The sequence below is a fragment of the Meleagris gallopavo genome, chromosome 10, assembly GCF_905368555.1.
Source record: "Meleagris gallopavo chromosome 10, MGAL_WU_HG_1.1, whole genome shotgun sequence".
NCBI lineage: Eukaryota > Metazoa > Chordata > Aves > Galliformes > Phasianidae > Meleagris > Meleagris gallopavo.
The window spans coordinates 27,906,080-27,918,571 of record NC_139413.1 but is presented as its reverse complement, the minus strand read 5'-3'; the positions used below and the strand labels follow the sequence as shown (position 1 = coordinate 27,918,571).

The 12,492-nt window shown below is 42.1% G+C and overlaps 1 protein-coding gene across 8 annotated transcripts in view; it reads right to left on the bottom strand.

The window, feature by feature from the left end:
* LEPR (leptin receptor) overlaps nt 1–12,492 on the bottom strand; it is a 45,470-nt gene that overhangs the window by 19,849 nt on the left and 13,129 nt on the right. For 7 of the 8 annotated variants that reach the window (NM_001303208.1, XM_085231039.1, XM_085231037.1 and 4 more), the window contains 11 exon segments: nt 321–503; nt 1,577–1,793; nt 2,739–2,821; nt 2,910–3,066; nt 3,309–3,457; nt 5,235–5,434; nt 7,804–7,921; nt 8,087–8,383; nt 8,992–9,136; nt 9,217–9,362; nt 11,323–11,528. In NM_001303208.1, coding sequence (NP_001290137.1) covers nt 321–503; nt 1,577–1,793; nt 2,739–2,821; nt 2,910–3,066; nt 3,309–3,457; nt 5,235–5,434; nt 7,804–7,921; nt 8,087–8,383; nt 8,992–9,136; nt 9,217–9,362; nt 11,323–11,528 — 1,901 coding nt within the window. 8 annotated transcript variants of the gene reach the window in all.

Here is a 12,492-nt window from a genome sequence, read left to right as displayed (position 1 = left end):
ATTTCTAAGATTAAAGCAAATAATGCAGATGGAATTAATTAACACATTAACTTAGGAAACTAGCTGGTATGGTCAATATTCCAGAGCTAGTTTTATTGTATTGCCAAAAAATGAACACACATCTCAGCTTCATTCTTCATCAATTTCAGTTAAGAAAGCAACAGTCAGTCCTCTTATGATAATCAGAACTGCTTTATTGTTCCTTACCATTAAAATAGAAATGGAGAGATGGGAAGAGAGGAATGTGAGCTCAGGGATGCTATGTTCTTCTATTCCATATCAATGAACATAATGCATTACACTTTCAAGCACACACTCACCATAAATATAGTATTTACTAGTATTTGGAGGAACTCGCACCCATTTCATCTCCTCTTCTTTGTTAAGGTTTCTCCACTCAATAATTAAAGATGTTATCACATATATTTGAGGTGAAAGCGTCCAAGTCAAAATCACACACGTGCTGTTCACTGGGTAAGCAATGAGAGACTGCACTGCATTCACTGCCAAAGCAAGGACACAACAGCTGTGAGAGACAAGGCTCCAACAGAGGTGAGAGCTGGCTCAGCAGGAGCTGATGCTGCAGCATACGTGCCCACAAATGACCACTACAGTTTAAGAGCTTCATTTTAGTTTTGTCATTATACAGCCTGATCTGTAGTTCACATAAGCAAATGTATTTCTCTAAGCCAGTGAAGCTTGGTTGACACCAACGAGTCCTGAGCACTAAACAGACCAAGCTTCTCACCAAACAAATGTCTGTGTTGTCGTGTGTACCTCCTTGATCATCACTCCTTAATTAAGAAATAATCAACAAATGGACTTTAGCTACGAAAACATACACCGAGAGTCTACAAGCTAAATCCTATCTAATCCCCCTACATAACACAGCCAGCCCATAATCCAGGCAGACAAACGCTTCCCACTTCATCTGCTACCAACTATGAGCCTCCACCCTTGCGTGCAGTATCTGAAAGAATCTGACCCATAAAAACGCTTCTAAAATGGCATTACTGTGGAAAAGTTCCATGAAGAAACTGCAGAAATGTTTCCCGCAGAACACATTAGCATATGAATGGTACACAATTTAAGATTTAAAATTCCAGTAGTCTTTATTTTATTAATGAAGCACAGCGTGGCTCAAACTCTGAGAAGGCGGCTCGGGAAAGAGGGCTACACCTCTCTCCAGCCAGGGAAACAAGATCACATCTCATTCTGGAAACAATAAAACATTCCCCTGCAAGAATGCCGGGCATTCCCAAGACAAAGCAGACGAAAGCTCAGTTCCACAGCACGATTTCCCTTTTTTTTTGGCTAATTACTTTATGTTCTGTAACTGGAGGGGAGACATGCCAGGTAAGATTTCCAGGTGATGGAAATTTCATTTTTCAGATAGCTTTACTGTGAGATGCAGAATCTGTTTCCATACGTGACTGAACCAACTGCTTCTTTTTTTTCTTTTTTTTTTTTTTCCTAACAAAGGGAATTTCATTACAAAGAAAGCTTTGCCTAAAAGCATCACCAGGATTCCTAACATATTTCACATCTCAAAACGGTAACTAACGGATGTTCTTACCTGTGCTCGTTTGTCGTGATAAAGTTAAATTATAATTAACTGAAGAAGCTCCAATTGAATTCACGGCTAAGATTGTAATGGTGTGTGTGTGTTCAGTCCATGGAAATGAGCAGGTGGTGCCTTTGTCGACATATTCTGACCACGAGGTGTTTTCTGATGTCTGGTGCTTTATAACGTACCGGCTCACGCTGCACAGTGAGTGATTCTTCATCAGTGGCTGTGGCAAACATTGACGTTAATCAACTTCCCAGACTTTGGTTTCAAAAGAAAACGTTTGGGTAGAAGTGTCAGCATCCTAGTTTTAAGAAAGCACGACCCAAAAAAGATACTCTATATGTTGTTTCCTAAAGAAAAGACACCACAGTCCACTCACAGACCTGACTTCCTCTCTGCCCCATCCCTGCAGGCATTCAAGGCCAGGCTGGATGTGGCTCTGGGCAGCCTGGGCTGCTGGTTGGTGACCTGCACATAGCAGGGGGTTGGAACTGATGAGCACTGTGGGCCTTTGCAACCCAGGCCCTTCTGTGATTCTATGATATGATTCTGATACCCCTACTTGCTATCTCTCCAGTGAAAGAGGGCACAAGGAAACACAAAGTTTCAGATTCCTAAAAAAATTTGCTGCTTGATGTTGGTATTTTTTCAGGATTGAAAATAAAAATAAAAAAACCCAACAACCATAAAAACCTAGGACAGATGATTATTTTCACACTTAACATCACTGCAAGGACAAGCAGGAGTGGCCAGTCGTTGCTGCACTCTTTTCCTCTATCCTGCTTTAACCTTTGAAGGTAGCCTTGCCAAGCCTATATGCAGTTGCAGCAGTGTTTGCACAGGCAGCTGTCTGGGAGTCAGTGGCACATTCTGCTCTGAGATCTCAGCAAAACTTGGCAGTCAAAAACTGCATCTCTCATTCCCTTGCAGTACTTGATTCCATGTTGCCTTTTTTTTTCCTCCCAAGTATTAGAACAAATTGCATGTTAAATCTGTTTCACACCATTTGTACAATTAACACTGAGCGTGCAGGCTGACATGAACACACAACACAGCACTGCCTGCACAGGGAAGCACGTGCTCACCACGCTCCTCGTCGGGTAATAACAGCAGTGCTTTTGGATCAGAGCTCTTTCAAAGTGAAGGATCCAAACATAACCACTCTCACCTGCCACAGGAGCGTAACGTTCTTCTGCCCCGTTGCTGGATCTTCAGTAATAGTTCTCCAAAACTCAGGGCCATGTAAGGGAGCTGCAACATTACAGTTTTGAAAGGACAGCGTCACATCTCAGCCTGAAACTGGACAAACCACCTGAGCACACCCTGCAGGCACATCTACCTTGGATATCTCTGACAGCTGCATAGGCCGATCTGCTCCAGTTGCTCCAGTAGCCCAAACCATCCAGGGCTCTGCAGCGGATCTGAACAATATATTCAACACAAAGTTGCACTTCTATCACAGCTGATCTTGTTGATACACTCAGAACTTCATACAGCTGTAAGAGAAGTCAAAATACTGAAAGTAAGAACAAAGGGTTGTTTCAGCACGTGTGACAATCAAAACTCTTGAAAATAAATCCAACAAGAGAGAGAGGCCTACTCAGTAACATTCCCTTGTCAGATATAATGCAAATACTCAGAACTGTGATTCACTGCATACAACCAACTCCATCAATACCTGCTAGCTGACAGCCTACATGACAGCACTGCAACAATTCTGGATTGAAAAAGACAGTACCTCCCACGTGAGTTCTTCCTTGTTCACTGCATACCGGATCTGAAACTTGAGATCATCATTTGCAAACACAGGGTTTGCCCAGCTCACGTTCAGCAGCCCATCATTTCTGGTGATCTCTGCTTTGATGTCGGAGGGAGGAAGTGGCTTCACTAGAAAATGCAAAGGGAAAAAAGACGACTGTAACATCGCCACTGATATTTCTCATTCAACCAAGTCATCCCTGCATGCCTTCCTCTGTCCCAAGGGCAGCAGGTAACACTGCAGCCTCTGCTGCTCCAGGTGAAGCTGGGAGAGCACCAGGCTCCAGACACCAGAACACCAACTCTGCAGCACAGGCCAGCCTGCTGTTCACTGCAGACAGAGTGCTTCTGGCTGAGAAAGGGGAAATTAAGTCCATCTTTGACCCAAATTAAAATCAAAAATCTTAAGTTGACATATCAAAATCGAAGTTCCTTATGACGTAATCATTTATTCTTTTTTAAACTCGTGGGGAAGTTTCAGTGGGTTTCATTTGAATTTAAACCGCTGTGTCAGAAAGCCCCAGTTAGTTAACAAAGTAAAGTTAGAATAAATTTGTTATGGCCAGTGAGAAGGCGAGGGAAAAAAGCAAATAAATGATAAAAACTTCAAGTATGTTTTAAATTCTGGGTGAGGTTAGAACAAATAGGTTTTGTTTTGCTCACTAATCAAAATCTGAAATGCAAGGCATAGTTTGGTTTATTTCATGTTCTTTATGTGCCTGTACCTCTCCGCTCCCACAAAATATGTACTCTATTCTGCTTTATTTCATGTAGAACTTTGTGGTCTATCTGGAGTACAGAAGGAACCAGCTATTGCAAACACTAAATCTGGGTGGAGAAGTGATACTTCCTCTCTGTAGATGGATGTAGAAAATCTTTTTGCAGAAGTCACACAAAGCCAAAACTGCAGTGTGTTCCCTCTGCATATGTTCTCATGTGTCCAAAGCAATACAGCGCCCAATGAATGCTCTGAGTCATGGATCCAGTAACAAGACTTGCTTTGCACATTTTGCAGTGTTTGAAAACACTCAAGCACTGTTTCTGCCTCTATCTTTTACACAAATTTCAGTTCTCTGTGTGTCACAAAACAAACTTTGCAACAGCATGCAAGAACATAAACAGCTCCTATGCTTTTAAACAGAAACGTGCCATCGTGCTACACTGCATCAAAGCACAACTGTCAGAGAAGCACAGTATGGCTGAGGCTGGGGGTATCTCTGGTCCATCCAACCCAAGTCATCCCCCAGCAGGGCCCCCAGAGCTGTGCCCCACCACAGCCACAGCCACCTGGGTTTGGGGATCCCCAAGGAGTCCCCCCACTCTCTGGTTCCTGTGCCAGCACTCCAGCACCGCCCAGCACAGAGTGCTGCCTGGTGGGCACTGAGAGCTCTTGGGCTCCAGTGTGTGCCCAGCACCTCTGGGCCTGCACCGGTATCAATGCCTAAAGCCTGGCTCTGTTCTGCCTGCACGTCCCTTCAGGTTATCGTGGACTGGCACTCCTTCTCCAGGTTGAGCAGTCCCAGCTCTCTCAGCCCCTCCCTCAAAGGAGGGACCAGAAACAAGAAACTGATCAAGAATCTTAAAGATCAGACTGCCTTTTACCAAACTATTTTTTTTTCTTCTTCTTCTGGGTGTCTTTGCAAAACACTCAAAAGGATAAACATACAAAACTAAGTGTGTCATTTTATAGGCACTAGCTACTAGTCTACCCCCATGCCAAGGAAAATCTATGGAAATAACATTCGATCCAATGTTTTTTTAGAAGACAACACTGAAGTTCTTAAGCGTTTATGTTCTTTCCACAATATAATTTATTTAAAATGCTACAAAGCACTTCACCTATACCATATAAGGCCTGAAATCCGAGGTCACAAGGGAAGAAAGACGTGCAGAAATTTAGACTTACCCACATCTGCTGGAACGACACAAGTTGGTGAGGATTCAAGTGTTCCCAGCGAGTGCTTAAACTCAATCCACATGGTATATCCAGATAAAAGAAAAACAGGCTGAAATGTGCACTCGTAAGAATGATTCCTCTGGAAATGGCATTCTTTCACCTCTGATTCTGGAGGAGTACTTGGAAAGTTAGAACAATAAATTTTGCTCCTTAAAAGAGGAAAAACATTCAGTTAATGCGCTGCAACAATAAGCTGCTCACAGCATCAGTCATATAGGAGGTAATTAAAACAAATGTTATCACTGGAACTGTGCGACTTTTTTAATGATTATTTGGACAGACCTTGAACTTGACTCTGCACTGAATGGAGAAATAACACAGCAGTGTTCCTTAAAGCTTTGGCTCTTAGCCTGGAGGAAAAGTAGGACGTAGAAAGCTCATCCCAGTGCAAAATCTTTTGATAACAGACTAACAGCAGGAAGAAAGAGGTACAAAAAGAGCAGGCATCTCCACACACTTATAAATCATATTACTTTAGAGGTATTTAGAGGCAAGGCAGCCAGGAATATGACTTCCCAAACACCAACTGATGTCCAAGCACAGGAGCCCAATCAGATATGCACAGCGAAGTCTCCAGGAGACTGAAGTCCCATACGAATATTAATTCTGGAGGGTGCTATCAAAATCCCACAGGCAGTCAATATCACAGCTGGCAACAGAAGAGAGGAGACCTGGGCTCTGGACAAAACAGCAGTAATGTCTCATGGGAGGTGGGAAGGACAGGCTCCAAATTCTTCCTAAGCGTCTGCACAGCTCAGACTTGCAGTACGAGGCCAGATAGGGCATTCATTATTCAGCTGGACCCCAAAAGTTAACCTTAGCTGAATCCTTCCTCTTCCTGTCAACACAGCTAATACTGATTAACAGTTGTCTGCTGCTTAGGTTTAGCTTAGCGTTCTGTTTTTCCAGGATGATCAGTTCTGTGCTGTTACAGTTGGCAGCACTGACTGTAGAGGAAGACGTAATCAGGAGCCAATGAAAACAAAACAGCAACATGTAAAGCTATCAAACCACATCACTGTACAGCATGGGATTTCATCTCTCAAGTGGAATCACGTCAAGATGAAAAATAGCTGTGTGCTCGTGGAAAACCTCCCATCTATTCCCCACGGCACTTCTTTTTTAGATTCTTGCTCTTTCAGTCTGTAGTATTAACAGAACACACACACACACACACACACACACACACACACACCCCCCTCAATTAAAAAAACATGAAACAAAACCTTAGCCCAAGAATACTGAAAGAAATGTCCCATTCAATACTAGCATTCAGCTAGCATTACAGTTGCATTACTGTACAGTGCTCAATGAAGCAGAACACTGAAAGTACAAATTATTATGTAGCATTAGAAAAAAAATAGCCAAACCTGAACAGTGAAAAAGCAGGAATAAAACCATGGCATGAGCAGCACTGTGTTTACTTCAGGCTCCCTGCCCAGCACAACACTAATTACATTCAGACCTCTGCAGACAGCCAAAACAAAAGCTACCTCAGGTGTCATTTAGTCACCAGTCCTGCCCTAGAAGTCCCCATGTTCAATCTCAAGCATTCCAGCTACTGCTTTATTCCACAAAACCCTGAGAAATACTCATTTTGGTACAAGTTGTTCAGAAATTAAATCCACCTTCACTAGGAAGGACAGTTCAGCTTTCCAAAGGATTAGGCACTCAGGGCTTGTTTTTGTAAAAGCTTTACACATCTATTCCTGCAGAACAGTGAAATGAAAGGCTTGCTCCAGCCACCAACAACATCACCTTCATAAAGCAACAGCTCCTTTCTGAACCAAGAATCTTATAAGCAAGATTTTTTTTTGCCCTTGTATATTTATATACTATCTGTATGTAGAAAGAGAGAGACAGAGCTCCAGTCTGATGAGGCTGCCCAGCATCCTGCCCAGCTGAGATCCCAAGGTCTCCTTCCAAGGACAGAGATTTTAGAGCCAATCTGGGCTCCCGCTCCAGTGCTCTGTCAATGAGTGGTTTTGTTGGGTGGTTTTTTTTTGGCTACTTTTTCACTTCTTTACTGTCTGTAGAAATAAGCAACTAGAAGATCCTATATAACTGGTAGAAGCAAATACATCCACGTTAATAGCCAAGTGAACTTGCATTCACTCATACAATGCAAGCAGAAAGAAAGACTGACTTGAGAAAACCCCAAAAGGTGGGTTCAGTAATTAGTTCAGTTAGATGTAGGTCAGTGCCACAGCTGAGTTAATAAATATCTGTGTTCTAAACTGTATTTATAGAACTGACTTCTGAACTGCACCTACAAGATTCACAAATGCAGAAGAGGAGGTCAATAAAAAATAAAATCTACATCACTCAGATACCCATAGCCCTCATTTGCACGTATGTTTAATACCTCTGGAGTTCCAATTGAGAAGTCTGGCTTACAGGAAGCAAGCACGTTTTGTATTTACACATTTTATCATCTATTCCTGGTTCTTTGCTGTAACAATATTTTCTGAGTAATGCTTTCCAAACAACATGAACGTGAATTAAAAGCTATACACACCTGTGGTATCTTAACTGCAAGGAGCTCCCCAAGAGCAACGCGTTTGGGTTTGCAGACCATCTGCAAGTCATTTTAGTTAAGTACCCATCAGTTTCACATTTGATATTGATATTCACATCTAATTAAAAACACATTAGAAGTTATTAATAAGATAGAATTGTTTACACAAAAAACATGCATTACAAGTTGTAACCATTTGATAAAAGCTAAGTGGAGTTTAAGAAGATTGACCTTACTATTAAAACGCACCAAAACTGTAATTTAAAATCATCTGGACTCTTACCTACTACATATAATTCAGCGTATCTATGATGACATTCCCTATTTTGATGGCAACAGTACAATGCGTTATAGAAGAAACTTCCTCTAGGTTTTGTTGCTTTCAAGTTGAAAAGAGTAACTTTGCTTACGCGATCGGTCACAAGCGTATACTGACTTTCTGGGATTTCTTCTGCTAAATTCAGCCACCAAACAATCTTCTTGGACGCTACGCTCTTGGTTTTGTTTTTATAGATGCAATGAAATGAAACGTTAGAACCAACACTGGTCAGTATCTTAGTAGGGAAGTACAGCACTTCAGCTACAAGAAAAAAGAAGAAATCCACTGAGATCAGAATCAGAACAACAAAAACCACAGAACGACAGAAAATTACTATTATCCAGTTGTACCTCTACATCACCTGCTTCCTCCAAGTTTACTACTATGCACTGCCATAGGGCAGAGGAGCAGGAACAGATCGTTGACTGTTTCCTTCCATAACTCATGCTTACAGGCTCTAATAAAAATAACCTTTACTGTCCCTAGGCAAATAGCAATGAACTGACAGAAAACACCAGGACAGTGAAAACAACTCACAGAAGCGTAAGTGAAAGACCCAGCTTCTCCTAGGTCAGAAAGCAATAGGGCCAGACACGGGGGTGTCATGGAGATCACCATGCAGTCTGCATGCATTTATCACTTACTGCTAATCTTCTACAAAGGAAAGAGCACAACCTCAGGTAAAGCTACGAGAAGAGAAGCAGAAGGTTAAAGAGCTTACACGGGAATACTCGGTCCAACTCATGCACAGTGTACTGCACCTCCCTGGATAATGTTCTCACACACACTGACTCCACAAAACAAACACTGGAACATTTACTGTATCCTAGAAGTCTACTTACTGCTCCAGGTGACTGCACGTGACCTACCTCCCACATTCAGATTATACAGTGTGCTCCATTCACTCCAGAACCCCGGACCATAATGATTCTTGCACCGCACTTGAGCAAAGGAGGAAGAATCAAGCAGCATACTGTCTACGTCTAATGAGGTATTTAAAGCAACTTGAACCACCTGTTGGATTATCAGAACCTATTATTATTGAACAACAATTCAGGAAAAAGAAAGGAAGAGGGAGAGCAGGGCTGACTCACCTGCCAGCCATTTTGACCTGGATTTCCAGAGATGTTCACTTCATACCGGAGCGGGTATGGCATCGGTACAGGCTCAGACCAGCAGATCTTCACTTGACCTCTCTCTGTCATTTCTAGATGCACATTCAAAGGAGGTTCAGGCTTTACTGCAGACAAATTAATAGACGAGTTTACACTGCCTGTGACTGCTGGCTGTAATGACTTTATTGATTTGGGAATTTCTTTCACACTTTAAGTTCAGTTTTCAACAGTTGCTCTACAGACAACGTATGAGAGAGCAACGTTGTGTAATGTTACTGTGAAAGTTCACCCTGGCACTGCTACACGCTCAGCTATCAGGATTTGCTGTCTGACCTAACATTTGCCTTAAAATTACAAGTATTTCTTGCCTTGGTCATGCTTCTCCCCAGTAATCAAGTACTAGCTTATCTGATTTGCTGAAGAAAGGCTTGAAAGGGATGGGAATGCTGTACAAAGCCATTTGCTCAGCTCCTTAACAGGCAGGAAATGACATCCTCATACTGTACACACAATTTCTAAATCTTCCCATCCTTCTACCGTGATTATGGCTATGAATAAAAGGCTTCCCACAGAGCTACATTAAGGCAGAGGGAAAAAGGGAGCTTCAGGAAGTTCCCACAAGGATTCGGAGAACTCTGTGGAGGAGGAAATAGACAGGCAATTTAAAATGATGACTGCGATCACATTCACTCTTCCTTGGACAGAGGCAAGGAACTGAGATCCTACTTTTACCTGTTAATGAGACCTTTTCATATCACTGTGTAAGTACAGTGCCTTTTGGTTGACCTTGTCCTCATTCAGCAGAGTTCCTCTCATGCAAGGCTGATATCCTGTTAAAAACCACTGCAGATTAAACAGCATGTGCCTTACCTGAAAAGAAAGCATTCCCGAGGGTCTCAGGCAGTGGGTGCACGCTCACTTTAGCCCTGTCTGCTCTGGATGTCCACAGCTTGCCCCCACAGCCCCACAGGTAACTGGCTCCTGGCATCTGAACCACGTGGTCAGACAACATGCTAGGCTCACCTGGAGCCTCCCAGAGCAACGTGGGGGTTCACTCCATAAGAGTCTGCACTGCAGTACTGGACTAAACATAAAGAGGCCATTCATGGGTTTCTTTGCTCTTACAGTCGTCTTCTTTGGATGGTATTACTGGAACCTCACTCAACTTACCAAACAACTGTTATTATTTTCAGTACAGATTCACTACACTAAGCTTTAACTTATTTTCTTATTACTTATCCAAACTCTCCAAGTTAGTTGCATTGAGATGAAATAATGAATAAGTGATTTCAGCAAAGGGCTTTCAAAACAAAGTCAGCAACTTTTACATCACACTTCTGGGCATGTTACGATACAAATAATGATGTTTTCTCATTCTGCTGCCACCTGTTCTACTGACATATTAAACAAGTTTTCGTATTTTCACTTTCCAACTGATTTTTAACTCAACTAAACCTTGGCAGAGCACATACTAACATTATTCATTTTTTAAAATATACTTCACTAAGCAAAACAATCTAATAACAACAGTTTTAATGCTGGCACACTCAGTTCTGAATGTATAACTTTTTCCCTATGGCATCATTCAAAACCATAATGGTAAATGCAACCCCTCATCTTCAGAACTGCCCCACCCAGAGATGTGTACCTTGTTCTGTCTGCAGAGCACATCAGTTAGGAAGCAGTTCATAAGACTTCTATTTTCCCCCCCCACGGCTGACAGACCCTACCTGTTCAATCTTGGCAAAGATCTGTAATAACTGTGTTTACAAAATGGACACGTATCAAATTCACTGTGTCACCAGGGCTTTGGCTTGATTAAATATTAGAGGACTGTTTTCCAGTTTGGAAAATCCAGCTGGAATTGTATGTGTAAGGAAGAAAGAAAAACATAAGAAAAACAGAGCTGCTGGAGAGAAGAGTTTTAATTGCAAAGCAGCATCAGGAACAGCCTTTTTTCCTGCTCAGTGAGCAATCCAAGACAGCTCCAGGAAGTCCCTTCCTGTTCTGCGTCCTCCTCCTCATCCAAATACATCCTGCTGCCGCTCCCCATTAACAAAAGCTCACAACCTATGTAACACTTACCTATGTCTATGGGCTTGACTGACATCAAGGGTGACCAAAGAGGTGTTACACCAGTCACAACCTTCAGCCACATGATGTAGGTGTGGTTGAGCCTTGGGGAAGGCACATGGCACTCACATTTGCTGTACTCACTGCAGTTGCACTGAGCAGCCAGGGCAGTCCTGCTCAGGGAGCTGGTAGATGCATCTCCCAGTGACACCTCTGACCTAGAAGGTAAAACAAACAAAAAACAAAGTATTTCTCTTTACACTGTGTTTCAATAGCAGGTGTTTGTCCTGTGGGGAAGGTTTATTTGCAAAAACAAATGAACAAAAACACTGCCTGTAATGAAAAAGAGATTAAAAGTTTCTAACTGATCGCTTTTACTTTGCAGCTTTTCCCTTTTAAAATGGTTTCCAAGTAAAGCAAATCAGATGATTTCACAAAAAGTATTATTCAGGTTTGATCCTGAAACAAGTGTGCTACAATCGTGATGAGACCCACAGTTCACCAGACTGGTTTCAAACCCCTGATGGCAGCTATTACCACAGCCAGCTCCCCCACAGCAGAGTAACTGCACCCTTCTGCCACCCCAACTGGGATTTCATTCTAATTCCTCTGTGTAGGGCAGTGAAATCAAATCTAAACAAATTTAGTGTAGCTTCTACTACCATTAATCACTGTAAGTAATATATTAGTCAAAAACTCATTTTTCAGTGAAAAACAAGCTTTGTAATAACAATCATATATGATTTATAAACATGATCTATCTATAAACGTTTTCAGTGCTTATAACTCTACAGAGTTGAATCAAATTATTCTCAATTTATAAAATAAATATGGCACAAGTGGACATAAGGCTGCTTCCATCCATCAATTGAAAACAAATGGTCAAACATACAAGAACTAATTCTTCTAATTTCAAGAAAGGTCCAACAGCACAGCTGGGCAGGTGTGCTGAGGCATGTCAGAAGTCAGGCAACAACTGTGGCACTGCTTTCAGTACTTCTACACACTGTGTTTGTGCAAGTGTTATCTTTATTAGGACTGATGGAGCAGGGCTACCTGGTTAAGGATTTTCAATAAGCATGTCTCAGTGCACACAGCAGTTCTAGGTCAATCCTCATTGAACAAGCTGCCCCTTATCACTGCACAGAGGTGGCTGACTGGTTCACACGAGCCTAAGTCCCT